The 22,756-nt window shown below is 47.0% G+C and overlaps 1 protein-coding gene across 1 annotated transcript in view; it reads right to left on the bottom strand.

Moving 5' to 3' along the window:
- Positions 1-175: 175 nt before the first annotated feature.
- Positions 176-22,756, bottom strand: part of COG8 (component of oligomeric golgi complex 8) — a 32,311-nt gene continuing 9,730 nt past the window's right edge. The window contains exon 5 of the mRNA XM_072117372.1: positions 176-846. Within this exon, the coding sequence (XP_071973473.1) occupies positions 689-846 (158 nt within the window). The 3' untranslated portion in view covers positions 176-688. The remainder of the gene's footprint in view (positions 847-22,756) is intronic.

Here is a 22,756-nt window from a genome sequence, read left to right as displayed (position 1 = left end):
CCACATTAGATATCAGAATATACTTACACTATTATTCCCTATCCCATGTATCCTCTTTAGGTTGTTTTTACAAATATAATTATGTTTTTAGCTTACCGCGTCTGTTCTCCTGTAGTGAGGTGGGTCTGTCCCGGTCATGTGCCTGGTCATGTGGCCGCTTGGTCTGGTCACGTGATTCGGACACGTGATCGTGACGTCACACGCTGCAGAGGAAGCGCGGAGTTTAAATGGAGGTAAGATTCCACTGTGTTTGTATCCATGATTAAGCTCACTTGAGCGAAACGCGTCGGATTTTCCTGTGTTACCATTGTGCTGTGCACTCTGCCACCCCATATGCTTTTAAAGAGGTAAATAAAGAAAAATATTTTTCAACGCTACGTTCTTCTGAAGCGCTGGTCCTTTCTATATATGTACAAAATGCAGTGTAACGCAAGCAGTGCATAGTTGTGAAAAGACAAAATAACTTTTAGCAGTATAACATGGATAAGGTTTACATTATAATCAATATGGTATCATTAACCGCTTCTGTTATGACAGGGAGCTTACACTTGAGAAAATTACACTCCAGGGTAAGGCTTGTAATGTATTCCTCTTCGCAAATCTAAAACCTGTATTGATTTCTGATATTAACCTGTACTAGTCATCAACGTATATCATGAATTCACAATAGATGACAAAGGAAAAAAATTTAATCAATGACTTCCATCCACTTAACATTCACAAAGGTCCGAGGATCCATTTTATCAATATAAAGAACTCCGTCTAAGTGGTCCATCTCGTGCTGGATAACCCGGGCAGCCCAGCCATGTGCCCTCCAGCTGCTGTGTTCTCCTTTCTCATTTAGCCCTGTGGACATGGAAATAACAGTTAATAGAGGCTTGGTTCCAGTTTAGTGGACAAATACCTGCAGTGAGATGGGTTTTGTTTTGAGATGGCAAAAACAGGTCTGAGGGACCTGATAAATGTGGTGCAAATCCACCAGAATTCTGTTGCAAGTGTGTTAATAAATTCCCCCAATGGCATCATGCACACAACTGTTGCCTCAGAGGTTGTCAGGAAACTGATTATTTTTTAACACTGGATCTGGACTGGGTCAGCTTCTGTGTGTGAAAGGGGTTTTTCCAGGCATAAACCTAATGGATTTTTTTTTTTTTCCATACGATAACCTGATGAGCCGAAAGCAGCAGTGCCTTACTGGGATGGTAGTGTGCCTGGATAGCCACTACAATATGGATGAAGATGAACTGTGTGTACCCCGGACAGCCCTGCACTTAGTTGATCTGCAGAGGAGCTTTGTGTCATACCACCAAATGCCTAATTAAATACCTATAGGGTCATTAACCCCTACTAACAGGACCACAGTGAAAAAGTGGTGGGATACAATCCCAATAATATGGTATCCCAGCTAGCAATACTTACACCAAATAAAAAAATAAAAATACTGGAACTTATTGCTCTACCAGTACAGGAAGCAGCAACTTGCAATAGTTTTTATTTCCACAGTGTTCCAAAAGCTGTGACTGATTTATAGGAATCCCCAATAGTGAGATATATACACACACACATTTTTTTTTGCAACACCAGCTTCTTAACCCCTTAAAGGAAACCTACCATTTCAAATGGTAGGTTTAAGCTGTAAACACCGAGCACCAGCTCAGGGTGAGCTGGTGCCGGTGCTTAGTTTCGTTAGTGTTAAAACCGCGGTATCGCGGTTTTAACACTTTTTAAACTTTATAGCAGAAGCCGCTTCGGCATTTCCTATGTAGGCGATCGTGCGCACGCAGCGCCGAAGCAGTTTATGCTTTAAAGTTTAAAAAGTGTTAAAACCGCGATACCGCGGTTTTAACACTAACGAAACTAAGCACCGGCACCAGCTCACCCTGAGCTGGTGCTCGGTGTTTACAGCTTAAACCTACCATTTGAAATGGTAGGTTTCCTTTAACGATAGTACGTCATGGGGTTGTTAAGGGAGTATTGGCTGATCCCTTTCTATACATAGTGAGGGTTAACCTTTTATGTGGGTACTACCTTTCTGGATGGCTTTTGGAACACGGGGACTGGAAAACAGAAACCCAAAAAAGGGTCAGGTCATTAAAAAGTTTAAGTCACTAAACTTTTTCTGTCCATCAATAAGCAGGAATTCTCACTGGTACCATTCTGGGGTAGGTGCAACTTTTTGATCACTAAGTTTTTTTCCCCTCAAAAAAACTAAAGGATATCTACCATCAAAATCCAGCGTAATAAACCAGTAGTTTCAGGCACCGTAACACTGGTAATCTTCTTATATTTGTTTATCATGGCTTCCTTCCTTGTAAATTATACTTTTAAAATGATGCTAATGAGCCTGAAGAGCTATGTTGGGTGTTTCCAGAGCCACTCAAGCTCATTAGTAAAATTATAAAAGTTTATTTTATAAGGAAGAAGGTGATGGATAAGGAATATAATAAGACTATCACAGTAAGTGTCCCTGGTTTATCATGCTGGATTTTGATGGTAGATTTCCTTTAGAGTGACGAATAGCTGTATGTATCAGAACCATACACTAGCACTATGGTCTAAATGAGAGTGTGGATGGATACATATAGATTAAACAAGACCAGCAGGAAAAGAGTATCAATAATTGCTTTGCAAATGTGACAACCGAATGGTGCACAGGAGGAACAACCCACCGTATAATGTAGTAAAAAGAAAATTGCTGGAGGGAATGTTGTCCTGAGTGCTAAATGTACGCTCTCTATATTGTGACACCTTCCTTTCCATAACCTTCCCAAGAGAAACAGACATTCACACAAACAATCATAATATAAACTCTATCGCACCACTATAGTGTAGAGGGGAAGAAAACCGATAAAAATTAAGCATAATTAGCTTATTGTATGTGCAATTTTATATACCTGATATTTCCACGGAGTGGTATCTGGCCACAACAGCTGAAAAGCCATGAATGCTGCTGCAGCCCTCTGGAAAGCTTAGCTTTCGAGAGTCCAGAATACGCATGGTTGGGTTAATAAAGATCTTGAGTGGGAAAGGTTCCATCTCACGCAATGCCCGCACGTCAGGAGGCACCATGTGGCACATCTCTTCTCTGAGTTCTAAAACCATAATGCGTAGCGGTACCCCCAGCTGAGGAGCACTTAATCCCACGCAACCACAGGACCTCAGGAGCTGCACCATCCTCTTTAGCACAGCCTGAGTATCAGGGAGTGAGATGTGGTTTTGGGGAATTAACTGAGTCTGGACCCGCAAAATTGGATCCCCTGTTTGAGTTACTCGCTTGTAAGGTGGTGACGGGGCTCCAAGAATAGACCTCTTCAGATACTTCCAATAACTGCGCTTCTTCATTCCAGCCCACGAGGTACAGAGGCGGGAAGACTGGACACCAAAGCTGAGACTACGTGACAAGAGGAGGCCGAAAACCCTGCAACTTCTTGGAAACAACATGGTCAGTTTATCTGTTAAAAAAAAAGCAACCAATCAGTCACAGATCTTCCATGGATCATAAAGAAAAGTCCAGTCTCCTAAGAACCACTAAATCACGTGAGTTACAACTAAGCAATGTGTTTCTGACACTCTGGTATCTTTCATCATGGAGCCATGAGGAAAGACAGCGATGGATGTCAGAAAAGAGTTGCTTAGTTGTAACTGTCCTTATAATAATTATTTATATAGCGCACAGTGGTTACGCAGCGCCGCACAGAGCTTGCCAAATTAGTCCCTGTCCCCATGGGGCCGACAATTTAACAAACCTACTAGTATGTTTTGGATTGTGGGAGGAAACCTTAGGAAACCCACGTAAAAACGGAGAGAACTCTTTGCAGATGTTGACCTAGATGGGACTTGAACCCAGGACCCCAGCTTGATGCAATATGAAAAAAGTTCAATAACTTTTTAGAAGCAATAAAGCTGGATCTTTTTGTTTGTTTGGGATCATTATGCCTATAAAAGAGAGGTCTGGTCCTGCGCTCCCAGTGACAACAAGTTTGGTGAACTGAAACTTCATCTTTTGAAGCTATTCATCACAGGAGGGGTGCACTAACTACGTTTGCAGAAATGGTGGGCTTTCTGAATAGACTATTCTTGCTCTGCTTGGAGGTATGTGATGTGCTTTAGAATGGGCCTTATGTGATATCACAGATGCATATCATACCCATGGCAAGTGGAAGCAGCTCCATGGGCTCACTGGGCCCTCCCAGTCACAACCACTGGCTTTTTTCTGATGTGGATGCAAATGAGCGCACTTGCCATGAGGTGCCTCCTGCTGGACGAGGGGGCGGCACTGGGCTCCAGCCCGTCCCCATGAGCGCTGGCGGCACATCCGCCCACGGAACATCCCCATGACCGCAGCTCCACCTGTCCGCTCCAGGTTCCCCCACTCCCCGCATACTCCGCTCCCGGAGTAGAAAAGAGTAAGAAGAAAAGAGTAAGGTAACTTCTATGAATGTTAAGCGACACGCTGTATGCATTTTATACTACTTGAGCGACACGCTGAATGCATTTTATACTACTTGAGCGACACGCTGTATGCATTTTATACTACTTGAGCGACACGCTGAATGCATTTTATACTATTTGAGCGACACGCTGTATGCATTTTATACTACTTGAGCGACACGCTGAATGCATTTTATACTATTTGAGCGACACGCTGAATGCATTTTATACTATTTGAGCGACACGCTGTATGCATTTTATACTACTTGAGCGACACGCTGAATGCATTTTATACTACTTGAGCGACACGCTGTATGCATTTTATACTACTTGAGCGACACGCTGTATGCATTTTATACTACTTGAGCGACACGCTGTATGCATTTTATACTACTTGAGCGACACGCTGTATGCATTTTATACTACTTGAGCGACACGCTGTATGCATTTTATACTACTTGAGCGACACGCTGTATGCATTTTATAATACTCGGCGGTATGCTGTATGCATTTTATACTACATGGCGGTACACTGTATAAATTTTATATTACTTGGTGGTACACTGTATGCATTTTATACTACATGGCAGTACACTGTATAAATTTTATATTACTTGGTGGTATGCATTTTATACTACTTGAGCGACACGCTGTATGCATTTTATACTACTTGAGCGACAAGCTAAATGCATTTTATACTACTTGTCGGTATGCTGAATGCATTTTATACTACATAGCGGTACACTGTATAATTTTATATTACTTGGTGGTACACTGTATGCATTTTATACTACATGGCGGTACACTGTATAAATTTTATATTACTTGGTGGTAAGCATTTTATACTACATGGCGGTACACTGTATAAATTTTATATTACTTGGTGGTATGCATTTTATACTACATGGCGGTACGCTGTATGGTATTTTATATTACTTGGCGGTACTCTGTCTGCGTTTTATACTACATGGCGGCACACTGCATCTATTTTCTACACTGTATCTGATATATTCTCTCTATGGCCTGCCTTGGGCAGCAGAAAAGCTTGGTTCACCCCTGGATGTTGTTTCTATTCGTGTCGCTCATGCGCCTTCATCTCTATGACAGTGCCAGGAATAGCCGAGTGCAGGACTCTGCTACATCCAGCTGTGCCATATATAGTGAATAGAAGGGCAGCTCACTGCAACAATAAAACTATAAATGAATGGCAAGTTTAAAATCCATGTCGAAAAAGACCAAGAATGGATTTTGACCCCATATGTCACCTATATTATAGATAAGTTGACATGTAAATGCCCCCCTCAACTATAGTGCCCCTACTGGGGAGACCATATTACTGCATGTATGTATGTATCTATATGGGCCTCACTACTATACATGTGACCCCTTTACTGATTCTAATAATATTAAAATAGACATAAGAGGGATTCTCTATATAAACCTGCAGCAGCGCTGACCCTGATGACACACAACCTTACCTATTCACCGGGTAACTGCAGCTTTCTCTATAGCTGAAGGACCTTCAATGACGTCATGATCATGTGACCAAACCCTGTGGGAGGAGCGAATCTAGATAGTTCAATAACAGTGTCAGACTGACTACACATATAGTCCAAACTCCTATATAAGTAGCGTCACTTGACAGAACCTGCTGCCTGTGCCGGGGGAGGACAAGACTGTGCAGGCTGTGTGAGGGGCTGTATAATAGGAATGGACATGGGAGTGTGTGAGGGGCTGTATAATAGGAATGGACATGGGGGTGTGTGAGGGGCTGTATAATAGGAATGGACATGGGGGTGTGTGAGGGGCTGTATAATAGGAATGGACATGGGGGTGTGTGAGGGGCTGTATAATAGGAATGGACATGGGGGTGTGTGAGGGGCTGTATAATAGGAATGCACATGGGGGTGTGTGAGGGGCTGTATAATAGGAATGGACATGGGGGTGTAGGCTGTGTGAGGGGCTGTATAATAGGAATGGACATGGGGGTGTGTGAGGGGCTGTATAATAGGAATGGACATGGGGGTGTAGGCTGTGTGAGGGGCTGTATAATAGGAATGGACATGGGGGTGTGTGAGGGGCTGTATAATAGGAATGGACATGGGGGTGTGTGAGGGGCTGTATAATAGGAATGGACATGGGGGTGTAGGCTGTGTGAGGGGCTGTATAATAGGAATGGACATGGGGGTGCAGGCTGTGTGAGGGGCTGTATAATAGGAATGGACATGGGGGTGTGTGAGGGGCTGTATAATAGGAATGGACATGGGGGTGTGTGAGGGGCTGTATAATAGGAATGGACATGGGGGTGTGTGAGGGGCTGTATAATAGGAATGGACATGGGGGTGTGTGAGGGGCTGTATAATAGGAATGGACATGGGGGTGTGTGAGGGGCTGTATAATAGGAATGGACATGGGGGTGTGTGAGGGGCTGTATAATAGGAATGGACATGGGGGTGTAGGCTGAGTGAGGGGCTGTATAATAGGAATGGACATGGGGGTGTAGGCTGTGTGAGGGGCTGTATAATAGGAATGGACATGGGGGTGCAGGCTGTGTGAGGGGCTGTATAATAGGAATGGACATGGGGGTGTAGGCTGTGTGAGGGGCTGTATAATAGGAATGGACATGGGGGTGTAGGCTGTGTGAGGGGCTGTATAATAGGAATGGACATGGGGGTGTGTGAGGGGCTGTATAATAGGAATGGACATGGGGGGGTGTGAGGGGCTGTATAATAGGAATGGACATGGGGGGGTGTGAGGGGCTGTATAATAGGAATGGACATGGGGGTGTGTGAGGGGCTGTATAATAGGAATGGACATGGGGGGGTGTGAGGGGCTGTATAATAGGAATGGACATGGGGGTGTAGGCTGTGTGAGGGGCTGTATAATAGGAATGGACATGGGGGTGTGTGAGGGGCTGTATAATAGGAATGGACATGGGGGTGTGTGAGGGGCTGTATAATAGGAATGGACATGAGGGTGTGTGAGGGGCTGTATAATAGGAATGGACATGGGGGTGTGTGAGGGGCTGTATAATAGGAATGGACATGGGGGTGTGTGAGGGGCTGTATAATAGGAATGGACATGGGGGTGTGTGAGGGGCTGTATAATAGGAATGGACATGGGGGTGTAGGCTGTGTGAGGGGCTGTATAATAGGAATGGACATGGGGGTGTAGGCTGTGTGAGGGGCTGTATAATAGGAATGGACATGGGGGTGCAGGCTGTGTGAGGGGCTGTATAATAGGAATGGACATGAGGGTGTGTGAGGGGCTGTATAATAGGAATGGACATGGGGGTGTGTGAGGGGCTGTATAATAGGAATGGACATGGGGGTGTGTGAGGGGCTGTATAATAGGAATGGACATGGGGGTGTGTGAGGGGCTGTATAATAGGAATGGACATGGGGGTGTAGGCTGTGTGAGGGGCTGTATAATAGGAATGGACATGGGGGTGTAGGCTGTGTGAGGGGCTGTATAATAGGAATGGACATGGGGGTGCAGGCTGTGTGAGGGGCTGTATAATAGGAATGGACATGGGGGTGTAGGCTGTGTGAGGGGCTGTATAATAGGAATGGACATGGGGGTGTAGGCTGTGTGAGGGGCTGTATAATAGGAATGGACATGGGGGTGTGTGAGGGGCTGTATAATAGGAATGGACATGGGGGGGTGTGAGGGGCTGTATAATAGGAATGGACATGGGGGGGTGTGAGGGGCTGTATAATAGGAATGGACATGGGGGTGTGTGAGGGGCTGTATAATAGGAATGGACATGGGGGTGTGTGAGGGGCTGTATAATAGGAATGGACATGGGGGTGTAGGCTGTGTGAGGGGCTGTATAATAGGAATGGACATGGGGGTGTAGGCTGTGTGAGGGGCTGTATAATAGGAATGGACATGGGGGTGTAGGCTGTGTGAGGGGCTGTATAATAGGAATGGACATGGGGGTGTGTGAGGGTCTGTATAATAGGAATGGACATGGGGGTGTGTGAGGGGCTGTATAATAGGAATGGACATGGGGGTGTGTGAGGGGCTGTATAATAGGAATGGACATGGGGGTGTGTGAGGGGCTGTATAATAGGAATGGACATGGGGGTGTGTGAGGGGCTGTATAATAGGAATGGACATGGGGGTGTGTGAGGGGCTGTATAATAGGAATGGACATGGGGGTGTGTGAGGGGCTGTATAATAGGAATGGACATGGGGGTGTAGGCTGTGTGAGGGGCTGTATAATAGGAATGGACATGGGGGTGCAGGCTGTGTGAGGGGCTGTATAATAGGAATGGACATGGGGGTGTGTGAGGGGCTGTATAATAGGAATGGACATGGGGGTGTGTGAGGGGCTGTATAATAGGAATGGACATGGGGGTGTGTGAGGGGCTGTATAATAGGAATGGACATGGGGGTGTAGGCTGTGTGAGGGGCTGTATAATAGGAATGGACATGGGGGTGCAGGCTGTGTGAGGGGCTGTATAATAGGAATGGACATGGGGGTGTGTGAGGGGCTGTATAATAGGAATGGACATGGGGGTGTGTGAGGGGCTGTATAATAGGAATGGACATGGGGGTGTGTGAGGGGCTGTATAATAGGAATGGACATGGGGGTGTGTGAGGGGCTGTATAATAGGAATGGACATGGGGGTGTGTGAGGGGCTGTATAATAGGAATGGACATGGGGGTGTGTGAGGGGCTGTATAATAGGAATGGACATGGGGGTGTAGGCTGTGTGAGGGGCTGTATAATAGGAATGGACATGGGGGTGTAGGCTGTGTGAGGGGCTGTATAATAGGAATGGACATGGGGGTGCAGGCTGTGTGAGGGGCTGTATAATAGGAATGGACATGGGGGTGTAGGCTGTGTGAGGGGCTGTATAATAGGAATGGACATGGGGGTGTAGGCTGTGTGAGGGGCTGTATAATAGGAATGGACATGGGGGTGTGTGAGGGGCTGTATAATAGGAATGGACATGGGGGGGTGTGAGGGGCTGTATAATAGGAATGGACATGGGGGGGTGTGAGGGGCTGTATAATAGGAATGGACATGGGGGTGTGTGAGGGGCTGTATAATAGGAATGGACATGGGGGTGTGTGAGGGGCTGTATAATAGGAATGGACATGGGGGTGTAGGCTGTGTGAGGGGCTGTATAATAGGAATGGACATGGGGGTGTAGGCTGTGTGAGGGGCTGTATAATAGGAATGGACATGGGGGTGTAGGCTGTGTGAGGGGCTGTATAATAGGAATGGACATGGGGGTGTGTGAGGGGCTGTATAATAGGAATGGACATGGGGGTGCAGGCTGTGTGAGGGGCTGTATAATAGGAATGGACATGGGGGTGTGTGAGGGGCTGTATAATAGGAATGGACATGGGGGTGCAGGCTGTGTGAGGGGCTGTATAATAGGAATGGACATGGGGGTGCAGGCTGTGTGAGGGGCTGTATAATAGGAATGGACATGGGGGTGTAGGCTGTGTGAGGGGCTGTACAATAGGAATGGACATGGGGGTGTAGGCTGTGTGAGGGGCTGTATAATAGGAATGGACATGGGGGTGTAGGCTGTGTGAGGGGCTGTATAATAGGAATGGACATGGGGGTGTGTGAGGGGCTGTATAATAGGAATGGACATGGGGGTGTAGGCTGTGTGAGGGGCTGTATAATAGGAATGGACATGGGGGTGTGTGAGGGGCTGTATAATAGGAATGGACATGGGGGTGTAGGCTGTGTGAGGGGCTGTATAATAGGAATGGACATGGGGGTGCAGGCTGTGTGAGGGGCTGTATAATAGGAATGGACATGGGGGTGTGTGAGGGGCTGTATAATAGGAATGGACATGGGGGTGTGTGAGGGGCTGTATAATAGGAATGGACATGGGGGTGTGTGAGGGGCTGTATAATAGGAATGGACATGGGGGTGTGTGAGGGGCTGTATAATAGGAATGGACATGGGGGTGTAGGCTGTGTGAGGGGCTGTATAATAGGAATGGACATGGGGGTGTAGGCTGTGTGAGGGGCTGTATAATAGGAATGGACATGGGGGTGTAGGCTGTGTGAGGGGCTGTATAATAGGAATGGACATGGGGGTGTGTGAGGGGCTGTATAATAGGAATGGACATGGGGGTGCAGGCTGTGTGAGGGGCTGTATAATAGGAATGGACATGGGGGTGTGTGAGGGGCTGTATAATAGGAATGGACATGGGGGTGCAGGCTGTGTGAGGGGCTGTATAATAGGAATGGACATGGGGGTGCAGGCTGTGTGAGGGGCTGTATAATAGGAATGGACATGGGGGTGTAGGCTGTGTGAGGGGCTGTACAATAGGAATGGACATGGGGGTGTAGGCTGTGTGAGGGGCTGTATAATAGGAATGGGCATGGGGGTGTGTGAGGGGCTGTATAATAGGAATGGACATGGGGGTGTGTGAGGGGCTGTATAATAGGAATGGACATGGGGGTGTGTGAGAGGCTGTATAATAGGAATGGACATGGGGGTGTGTGAGGGGCTGTATAATAGGAATGGACATGGGGGTGTAGGGTGTGTGAGGGGCTGTATAATAGGAATGGACATGGGGGTGTAGGGTGTGTGAGGGGCTGTATAATAGGAATGGACATGGGGGTGTAGGCTGTGTGAGGGGCTGTATAATAGGAATGGACATGGGGGTGTAGGCTGTGTGAGGGGCTGTATAATAGGAATGGACATGGGGGTGTGTGAGGGGCTGTATAATAGGAATGGACATGGGGGTGTAGGCTGTGTGAGGGGCTGTATAATAGGAATGGACATGGGGGTGTAGGCTGTGTGAGGGGCTGTATAATAGGAATGGACATGGGGGTGTAGGCTGTGTGAGGGGCTGTATAATAGGAATGGACATGGGGGTGCAGGCTGTGTGAGGGGCTGTATAATAGGAATGGACATGGGGGTGTAGGCTGTGTGAGGGGCTGTATAATAGGAATGGACATGGGGGTGTAGGCTGTGTGAGGGGCTGTATAATAGGAATGGACATGGGGGTGTGTGAGGGGCTGTATAATAGGAATGGACATGGGGGTGTAGGCTGTGTGAGGGGCTGTATAATAGGAATGGACATGGGGGTGCAGGCTGTGTGAGGGGCTGTATAATAGGAATGGACATGGGGGTGTGTGAGGGGCTGTATAATAGGAATGGACATGGGGGTGTGTGAGGGGCTGTATAATAGGAATGGACATGGGGGTGTGTGAGGGGCTGTATAATAGGAATGGACATGGGGGGGTTTGAGGGGCTGTATAATAGGAATGGACATGGGGGTGTGTGAGGGGCTGTATAATAGGAATGGACATGGGGGGGTGTGAGGGGCTGTATAATAGGAATGGACATGGGGGTGTGTGAGGGGCTGTATAATAGGAATGGACATGGGGGTGTGTGAGGGGCTGTATAATAGGAATGGACATGGGGGTGTAGGGTGTGTGAGGGGCTGTATAATAGGAATGGACATGGGGGTGTAGGGTGTGTGAGGGGCTGTATAATAGGAATGGACATGGGGGTGTAGGCTGTGTGAGGGGCTGTATAATAGGAATGGACATGGGGGTGCAGGCTGTGTGAGGGGCTGTATAATAGGAATGGACATGGGGGTGTGTGAGGGGCTGTATAATAGGAATGGACATGGGGGTGTGTGAGGGGCTGTATAATAGGAATGGACATGGGGGTGTAGGGTGTGTGAGGGGCTGTATAATAGGAATGGACATGGGGGTGTAGGCTGTGTGAGGGGCTGTATAATAGGAATGGACATGGGGGTGTAGGGTGTGTGAGGGGCTGTATAATAGGAATGGACATGGGGGTGTGTGAGGGGCTGTATAATAGGAATGGACATGGGGGTGTGTGAGGGGCTGTATAATAGGAATGGACATGGGGGTGTGTGAGGGGCTGTATAATAGGAATGGACATGGGGGTGTAGGCTGTGTGAGGGGCTGTATAATAGGAATGGACATGGGGGTGTAGGCTGTGTGAGGGGCTGTATAATAGGAATGGACATGGGGGTGTAGGCTGTGTGAGGGGCTGTATAATAGGAATGGACATGGGGGTGTGTGAGGGGCTGTATAATAGGAATGGACATGGGGGTGCAGGCTGTGTGAGGGGCTGTATAATAGGAATGGACATGGGGGTGCAGGCTGTGTGAGGGGCTGTATAATAGGAATGGACATGGGGGTGTAGGCTGTGTGAGGGGCTGTACAATAGGAATGGACATGGGGGTGTAGGCTGTGTGAGGGGCTGTATAATAGGAATGGGCATGGGGGTGTGTGAGGGGCTGTATAATAGGAATGGACATGGGGGTGCAGGCTGTGTGAGGGGCTGTATAATAGGAATGGGCATGGGGGTGTGTGAGGGGCTGTATAATAGGAATGGACATGGGGGTGTGTGAGGGGCTGTATAATAGGAATGGACATGGGGGTGTGTGAGGGGCTGTATAATAGGAATGGACATGGGGGTGTGTGAGGGGCTGTATAATAGGAATGGACATGGGGGTGTAGGGTGTGTGAGGGGCTGTATAATAGGAATGGACATGGGGGTGTAGGGTGTGTGAGGGGCTGTATAATAGGAATGGACATGGGGGTGTGTGAGGGGCTGTATAATAGGAATGGACATGGGGGTGCAGGCTGTGTGAGGGGCTGTATAATAGGAATGGACATGGGGGTGCAGGCTGTGTGAGGGGCTGTATAATAGGAATGGACATGGGGGTGTGTGAGGGGCTGTATAATAGGAATGGACATGGGGGTGTGTGAGGGGCTGTATAATAGGAATGGACATGGGGGTGTGTGAGGGGCTGTATAATAGGAATGGACATGGGGGTGTGTGAGGGGCTGTATAATAGGAATGGACATGGGGGTGTGTGAGGGGCTGTATAATAGGAATGGACATGGGGGTGTAGGCTGTGTGAGGGGCTGTATAATAGGAATGGACATGGGGGTGTGTGAGGGGCTGTATAATAGGAATGGACATGGGGGTGTAGGCTGTGTGAGGGGCTGTATAATAGGAATGGACATGGGGGTGTAGGCTGTGTGAGGGGCTGTACAATAGGAATGGACATGGGGGTGTAGGCTGTGTGAGGGGCTGTATAATAGGAATGGGCATGGGGGTGTGTGAGGGGCTGTATAATAGGAATGGACATGGGGGTGTGTGAGGGGCTGTATAATAGGAATGGACATGGGGGTGTGTGAGGGGCTGTATAATAGGAATGGACATGGGGGTGTGTGAGGGGCTGTATAATAGGAATGGACATGGGGGTGTAGGGTGTGTGAGGGGCTGTATAATAGGAATGGACATGGGGGTGTAGGGTGTGTGAGGGGCTGTATAATAGGAATGGACATGGGGGTGTAGGCTGTGTGAGGGGCTGTATAATAGGAATGGACATGGGGGTGTGTGAGGGGCTGTATAATAGGAATGGACATGGGGGTGTAGGCTGTGTGAGGGGCTGTATAATAGGAATGGACATGGGGGTGTAGGCTGTGTGAGGGGCTGTATAATAGGAATGGACATGGGGGTGTAGGCTGTGTGAGGGGCTGTATAATAGGAATGGGCATGGGGGTGTGTGAGGGGCTGTATAATAGCAATGGACATGGGGGTGTGTGAGGGGCTGTATAATAGGAATGGACATGGGGGTGTGTGAGGGGCTGTATGATAGGAATGGACATGGGGGTGTGTGAGGGGCTGTATAATAGGAATGGACATGGGGGTGTGTGAGGGGCTGTATAATAGGAATGGACATGGGGGTGTAGGCTGTGTGAGGGGCTGTATAATAGGAATGGACATGGGGGTGCAGGCTGTGTGAGGGGCTGTATAATAGGAATGGACATGGGGGTGTGTGAGGGGCTGTATAATAGGAATGGACATGGGGGTGTGTGAGGGGCTGTATAATAGGAATGGACATGGGGGTGTAGGGTGTGTGAGGGGCTGTATAATAGGAATGGACATGGGGGTGTAGGCTGTGTGAGGGGCTGTATAATAGGAATGGACATGGGGGTGTAGGCTGTGTGAGGGGCTGTATAATAGGAATGGACATGGGGGTGTGTGAGGGGCTGTATAGTAGGAATGGACATGGGGGTGTAGGCTGTGTGAGGGGCTGTATAATAGGAATGGACATGGGGGTGTAGGCTGTGTGAGGGGCTGTATAATAGGAATGGACATGGGGGTGTAGGCTGTGTGAGGGGCTGTATAATAGGAATGGACATGGGGGTGTAGGCTGTGTGAGGGGCTGTATAATAGGAATGGACATGGGGGTGTAGGCTGTGTGAGGGGCTGTATAATAGGAATGGACATGGGGGTGCAGGCTGTGTGAGGGGCTGTATAATAGGAATGGACATGGGGGTGTGTGAGGGGCTGTATAATAGGAATGGACATGGGGGTGTGTGAGGGGCTGTATAATAGGAATGGACATGGGGGTGTGTGAGGGGCTGTATAATAGGAATGGACATGGGGGTGTGTGAGGGTCTGTATAATAGGAATGGACATGGGGGTGTGTGAGGGGCTGTATAATAGGAATGGACATGGGGGTGTGTGAGGGGCTGTATAATAGGAATGGACATGGGGGTGTGTGAGGGGCTGTATAATAGGAATGGACATGGGGGTGTGTGAGGGGCTGTATAATAGGAATGGACATGGGGGTGTAGGCTGTGTGAGGGGCTGTATAATAGGAATGGACATGGGGGTGTGTGAGGGGCTGTATAATAGGAATGGCCATGGGGGTGTGTGAGGGGCTGTACAATAGGAATGGACATGGGGGTGTAGGCTGTGTGAGGGGCTGTATAATAGGAATGGGCATGGGGGTGTGTGAGGGGCTGTATAATAGGAATGGACATGGGGGTGTGTGAGGGGCTGTATAATAGGAATGGACATGGGGGTGTAGGGTGTGTGAGGGGCTGTATAATAGGAATGGACATGGGGGTGTAGGCTGTGTGAGGGGCTGTATAATAGGAATGGACATGGGGGTGTAGGCTGTGTGAGGGGCTGTATAATAGGAATGGACATGGGGGTGTAGGCTGTGTGAGGGGCTGTATAATAGGAATGGACATGGGGTGTAGGCTGTGTGAGGGGCTGTATAATAGGAATGGACATGGGGGTGTAGGCTGTGTGAGGGGCTGTATAATAGGAATGGACATGGGGGTGTAGGCTGTGTGAGGGGCTGTATAATAGGAATGGACATGGGGGTGTAGGCTGTGTGAGGGGCTGTATAATAGGAATGGACATGGGGGTGCAGGCTGTGTGAGGGGCTGTATAATAGGAATGGACATGGGGGTGCAGGCTGTGTGAGGGGCTGTATAATAGGAATGGACATGGGGGTGCAGGCTGTGTGAGGGGCTGTATAATAGGAATGGACATGGGGGTGTGTGAGGGGCTGTATAATAGGAATGGACATGGGGGTGCAGGCTGTGTGAGGGGCTGTATAATAGGAATGGACATGGGGGTGTGTGAGGGGCTGTATAATAGGAATGGACATGGGGGGGTGTGAGGGGCTGTATAATAGGAATGGACATGGGGGTGTGTGAGGGGCTGTATGATAGGAATGGACATGGGGGTGTGTGAGGGGCTGTATAATAGGAATGGACATGGGGGTGTGTGAGGGGCTGTATAATAGGAATGGACATGGGGGTGTAGGCTGTGTGAGGGGCTGTATAATAGGAATGGACATGGGGGTGTAGGCTGTGTGAGGGGCTGTATAATAGGAATGGACATGGGGGTGTAGGCTGTGTGAGGGGCTGTATAATAGGAATGGACATGGGGGTGCAGGCTGTGTGAGGGGCTGTATAATAGGAATGGACATGGGGGTGCAGGCTGTGTGAGGGGCTGTATAATAGGAATGGACATGGGGGTGTGTGAGGGGCTGTATAATAGGAATGGACATGGGGGTGCAGGCTGTGTGAGGGGCTGTATAATAGGAATGGACATGGGGGTGTGTGAGGGGCTGTATAATAGGAATGGACATGGGGGGGTGTGAGGGGCTGTATAATAGGAATGGACATGGGGGTGTGTGAGGGGCTGTATAATAGGAATGGACATGGGGGTGTGTGAGGGGCTGTATAATAGGAATGGACATGGGGGGGTGTGAGGGGCTGTATAATAGGAATGGACATGGGGGTGTAGGGTGTGTGAGGGGCTGTATAATAGGAATGGACATGGGGGTGTAGGGTGTGTGAGGGGCTGTATAATAGGAATGGACATGGGGGTGCAGGCTGTGTGAGGGGCTGTACAATAGGAATGGACATGGGGGTGCAGGCTGTGTGAGGGGCTGTACAATAGGAATGGACATGGGGGTGTAAGCTGTGTGAGGGGCTGTATAAGAAGGAATGGACATGGGGTGCGGCTGTATTAGAAGGAATAGCTGGGAGAAGCTATCTTGGCGAAACTCTGAGTTGGAGAGCGCCATGTCTGTGAATATTATTTTAAGCTTTAGCCCAACTCCATTGTTTTTGAGTAGAACAAATTACTTTGAAAACCATCAACTACATATATACATATACTACATGCCTAATAACCCCCACCCCCGAGGACAAGACCATATCCAATTATCCAAAGAAGGAAAAGGAGGACCAGAAAAAGAGAGAGAAGAGGAAGGAAGGAAGGAAAGGAAAAAGAAAAAAAAGAAAGGAGCTCTCTGTTTACTCACATCCCCCACCCCCTCTCCTACACTCCCCCTGCTGTCTCCATATAGTGCAACCTCTTATACCATTTCTTATCCCATACCACTCTACTTTCTTTTGTCGCCAAGGACAATCTTTCTAATTTGATCATTTCCATAACACTCTGTTTCCACATTTCAGTTGTTGGTGAGGTATCCTTAATCCACAGATTTAGGATTACCTTCCTAGCCATGAATAGTAATTGAGATATCATTTTCTTAGCACATTTACTCAGAATATCCCAATATAGCCAACCATGGATCCTTTGATAATGATATTCCCAGTGCTTTATTTATAGCCCTAAAAACCTCTTTCCAGTATTTAAATAATTTAGGACATCTCCAAAACATGTGATACCACCCAGCCCTCTCTTCATGACATTTCACACAGACATCATTATCTTTATAACCTATTGTATAGAGCCAACTTGGCGTCCTGTGCAACCTGTGAATAATAAAAAATTGAGTGATTCTGTGACTACCATTTTTAGAAACCCACAATGGTGACTGTAATACCTCTTTCCATTCCTCCACCTCTACAGTTCGTATCCCCAATTCTTCATTGCATTTTTGCATTTCCTTAAACCTAATTTTCTTTGAACCCTTTTGTACAAGTGCTTCATAAATGGATGATATCTTTTTCTCCCTTATTACATTTCTAAACTTCCCATATTCCTGTGACTCCAAATGTGAATCTTGTAAATTTTTACCAATCCACCGTAGCTTTATGTACATAAATCTATCCCTTTGAACAATACCAAACTCCTGTGCTAATATTTAAAAATATTTAAAAGACCCATGATCAAATAATTGAGATATAAATCTTACCCCATTGGCTATCCATCTTTTGTATCCTGTAATTATATCCCCTTTTATGGTAGTATTGTCCCAGATTGGAGCCTCCTCTGTCCAAGCCTTTATACCAAATATTTTCTTTAATTTAAGCCAACTCTGTCTTGAAGTTTCCAACATAGAAACAGTTCTAACATTATCTTGCCCTGGGGAGAGTCCTGTCTCCAATATGTTTATGAACTGTAATTTCCTATCCTGAAGTTTGAGTAGTTCAGCATATATACTAGCGATTTCACCAGATGTTGCTTTTAGGGCCGCTGCTACTTGGGCTGCAACAAAATAGAATCTCCAATTTGGAAGTGATACTCCTCCATCCTCCCTTAAGCATTGTAGAACTTTCTTCTCAATTCTGCAGCCCCCCCCCCAAGAAAAATTCAGTACATATTTTATCCATAATATCAAAAATCTGTATCGGTATCTTCATAGGGGAGTTTCTAAAGAGGTAAAGCTCTTGAGGAAGAAGAACCATTTTGATCAGGCTAAGCCTAGCCGCATACGTCAATTTTAATTTGGACCAATTCTTGATCTTCATCCTCCATTTTTTGATTAAAGGGAGTATGTTCAGTTCCACAAACCGATTTAATGAATCTGATAAAACAGCCCAAATAGCTAAAGGATTTTTCTCCCTCAATAAACTCCAATGGAAGATTCAAATCTGCCCTGTTTACTCACAAAAAACATTGCAGCTGATTTTGCCCAATTCCCATGAACTCTCAAAGTATCTTGTAGAACATTCATTGACACTTCTGGGTTTGCTACAAATAGTAATACGTCATCTGCGTATAACGATATTTTAACTTCTGTCTGGCCAAATTTAAATCCTTCTACTCTCTAATCCTTGCAGCCAAGGCTTCAATAACCAATGCAAAGAGAGGAGAGAGCCGACATCCCTGTCTATTCCCTCGCAATAACTTGGGGTACATCCTTAATCCCCAATAAGAACTCCCGCCCTTAGAAGTGCAGTCCCAGAGGAACCTTTCCCTGAATATGACTGCCCTAATAGTCCCTAATTAGAAGTTGTGTGCCCTTACATGTTTTGTCCATTAGGACTCTTCAGAGGGCTATGATAAAAGAGAGTAGGGAAAAGAAGTGGGTAAGAAATAATTGTGGGATGAAAATATATCCCCTCAAAAAACCGTATATCATGTATTTAATAAAACTCACTGACACTATATGACTCCTCTGCCTAGGGCTGCATTCACACAAACATGTGCGCGCCGGGTGGGCTTACATTCGCTGTGATTAAGAGGAGGAGGAGTGACCCCTCTCCATAGAGATGCATGGTGCATGGCACCATAACACTGGGAAAGATAGAACATGTCCCCCTCAATAACACGTTGTCCAATCATGAGAAAGTTCCAGGGAATCAGGAATTTCTTTAATTTGTAAGTTTCTGTTATTTTTCTCTCTTTTATTTTATAACTATTTTCTGTCCAATTTATTTTGAAATTCTTTTGTTTTAAACATCTTTTTGGGCACACTGAACGCCTTTTGTAATTAAAGCTTTTACTTTAGTTTTGGTCCCTGTGTGCTCTGCAAACTCATAGCCCTGTGTGGTTAGCTGTGTGGTTGCTAGAGAGCTGAACGTGAATGTCTAGTGGTGTAACAAGGTGACTGCTTGAGAGGCAAGAGTGGGTGCTCAGTCGGACCTTGTGGCGCAAGCCCTATGTTAAAGGTGCACAAAAAAAATAATAAATTGGGGCAGTGCAGGGGAGCACCAGATTCATGAAGAACATGCCCAAAAATCCTGAATCTGTCCCCCTCTGCACACTACACAGGGAAATTGCATTCGTTCTTAGAAACAACAAACACAGACAGACACCTACACCTATCCTTCATTACACTATATTTCAACACTACTACACCCATCCTACACTACAATAAAGCACAACACTTCTACACAGTACTCCTACCCTGTATATGTGGGCACAGCACTGTACTACTACTCCCACTTAGTATATATATATGGGCGCAGCATTACATTACTACAGCGACCCTGCATTTATATGGGCACAGCACTGCACTACTCCTCCTATCCTGCATATATGGGCACAGTGTTGCACTACTCTTCTTATCCTGCATGTATGGGCACATCACATGACTCTTCCTCCTATCCTGTATATATGGGCACAATACTAGGAATTATAAATCAAGTTTGATGGATATAAAGTAAAGATTTTCCTCTCATATCTGTCATCATGCACAGATCTATAACACGAAAGTGATGGCTTTCAGTATATTTTGTTGTAAACTTAAAGGGAACCTGTCAGGTGGATTTTGGACCCTAAACCACCCACAGTTACTTATGGATTAGTGGTTTAGTGTTCCAAATTGTCCTGTATGTTTGCTGTTCATAAACACATTACAAAAACATTCCTCGGTCCGGGGCTCTCAGCGCCTGTGTGATACTAGTGGTGCCGCAGTAGGACTCCCTGGCTCCACTGCACAAGTGCTGTAGATATGCAGTATGTGCTTTGAAGGCGGCGTGTTCCAGCTTCAGTGAAGCGTGGAGAGGAGGTGCGAGAGCTCCGGGCCTCATTGGACTTACATCTGGATAAGTATAAATGCCCCATAAGGATCTGTGGGCAGTTTAGTGTCCCAAATCCACCTGACAGGTTCTCTAACAATTCCAAGATCCTGCTGGTAGAGTTCAGAGCGGCACTGGTCATACGGAAGAGCCAGGAAATGTGTATGTGTACAGAGATGTCTCCTATAAGTCACTATGTTGTTATATACTACGATTATTAATAGGAAGTCCTCAGGAGAACCAGTATCTACCACTATATGGTCACTATGGTGGAATACTAGTACACTTGGGCTGGGGGTCCACTTAGGCGAGGCACCCCCCCCCCCAACCTATGCAGGACCGCTAGATACACCTCTGCCTCTTTGAGATTGCCATCCGGGTATTTCAGCAAATCTCTTTACTCAGATCTTTACTCTGGACTTGAAATTCCTTTACTGTGCTACAATTCCTCTTCTTCAGAGTAAAGAATCGTTACTTTCCCCTTCATCACGACAGCACCACCAGAGAGATAGGGGTCCGCCCTCCCAGGACAGGAAACCTGAGCATAAAGAGGCTCCTCCTACTCCACCTCAGTTTGGTTTCCTGTCCTTGGAAGGAGCTTGTGCACGCCGTGATGAAGGTGTCTCACTTACCATTCTCCATGAAAGGAGTGTGGGACGCCGTCAGTTCTATCCTCCGGTGTGGGGATGAGGATCGTGGCGCTTCCTCCCTCTGTACGCGCGGGACTTCAGGACGGAACTTTGTTTATAGGAGCCGGCAGCCGCTGACGACAGGGGTAAGTGGAAAGTGCGCACTGGAAGTGACGCGTAGTCACTTCCGGTTTCAGCTACGGTGGCGCTCGGAGAAAGAAAATGTGGCGCACCGCTTTCAATTTCAATGCGATGGTGACGCCTTTGCTGTAAGGATAAGTATTTTGTCCCGGTAAGGCGGTTTTTTGTTTTCCCTCTCTGCTGGCCGTTCTGACCGGAAATAGGGTCATAGGCCACGCCCACTGCCGGGAGTTTTAAAAATGGACGAGAGGAACTGCTGAGTGCTGGTAACAAGTCAGCTGTGCAGCATGGCAGACAAGCGAGATCTTACAGAGACACCCAGGACTCCAGCCCCGATAACTATACTGCAGGGCGTTGAGTGTTTTCACTTTTTTTGTATTGATCTTATAACGGGTGTATTGTTTGCCTATCTTAGGGAGAAGAGGGGCCTAAAAAGGCTACCCATAAGACGCACCATAGAGAGTGTAAAATTTGCGCTCATAAACTCCCTTCCAGTTATGAAAAAGCCACCTGTAACACCTGTATTGGCAAGATCTTAACTGAGGAATCTGCCGTTTGGATGGAATCATTAAGGAGCGTGGTTAGAGAAGAAGTCCAAAAGGCCAGAGGGGTCAGGATCAGAGGAAGAAGATGTAGCTTCAATTAGTGATTCAGGTTCCCTGGCTTCTGAAACAGAGCAGGCAGGGTGTCCTCTATTTAATATTGACGACTCTGATCACCTTCTTAAATTAGTTAGGATGACTATGGACATTGAGGACAAGATGCAACCTAAGTCCGTTCAGGATATTATGTTTGAAGGCCTTAAAGAAAGGCGTAAGTTGTCTTTTCCCCTTCATGAGACAGTGTCTTCCCTGACACAAAAAGAATGGGAGAAACCGGATAAAAAATCGTATATTCCTAGATCAGTCAAGAGGAAGTATCCCTTTGACTCGGATGTATCCAGTGCATGGGCCTCTGCTCCTAAGGTGGATGCATCTGTAGCGAAGGTCAGTCGCAAGTCATCTCTCCCGTTTGAAGATCTAGGTTCCCTCAGAGATCCTATGGATAAAAAAATTGAACGTTTTGGGATTCGGCTACCTCGGCCTTTAAGCCTAATATTGCAGCTGCTTGTGTTTCCCGTTCTATGTTGTTTTGGTTAAATCAACTAGAAACTGATATTCGAAATAAGGTCCCGAGGGATGCCCTAGCTTTGTCGGTTTCTAATGTACAGAAGGGAGACGCCTTTTTAGCAGACGCCTCTGTCGATGCACTTAGACTCACTGCTTGTTCATCAGCATTGTTCAATTCTGCCCGAAGAGCCCTCTGGCTAAAAAACTGGCCAGGGGATATAGGGTCAAGAAATAGACTATGTGGAATCCCTTGTGATGGAAAACTGTTATTCGGGAAGGTGTTGGAAGAGTTTTTGGAGAATGCGGGGAGTAAGATAAAAACTTTTCCTTCTACCCAAAGTGGTTCCTTTTGTCCCTTTCGGAGGCCGAGGTCTCATAGAAGGGGAGCAGAAAGGAATCAGAATTTCAGACCCTTTCAAAAAAATAGAGGACTCCTGTTCAA

This window comes from Engystomops pustulosus, chromosome 7, assembly GCF_040894005.1.
Source record: "Engystomops pustulosus chromosome 7, aEngPut4.maternal, whole genome shotgun sequence".
NCBI lineage: Eukaryota > Metazoa > Chordata > Amphibia > Anura > Leptodactylidae > Engystomops > Engystomops pustulosus.
This window is presented reverse-complemented; position numbering and strand designations above follow the sequence as displayed.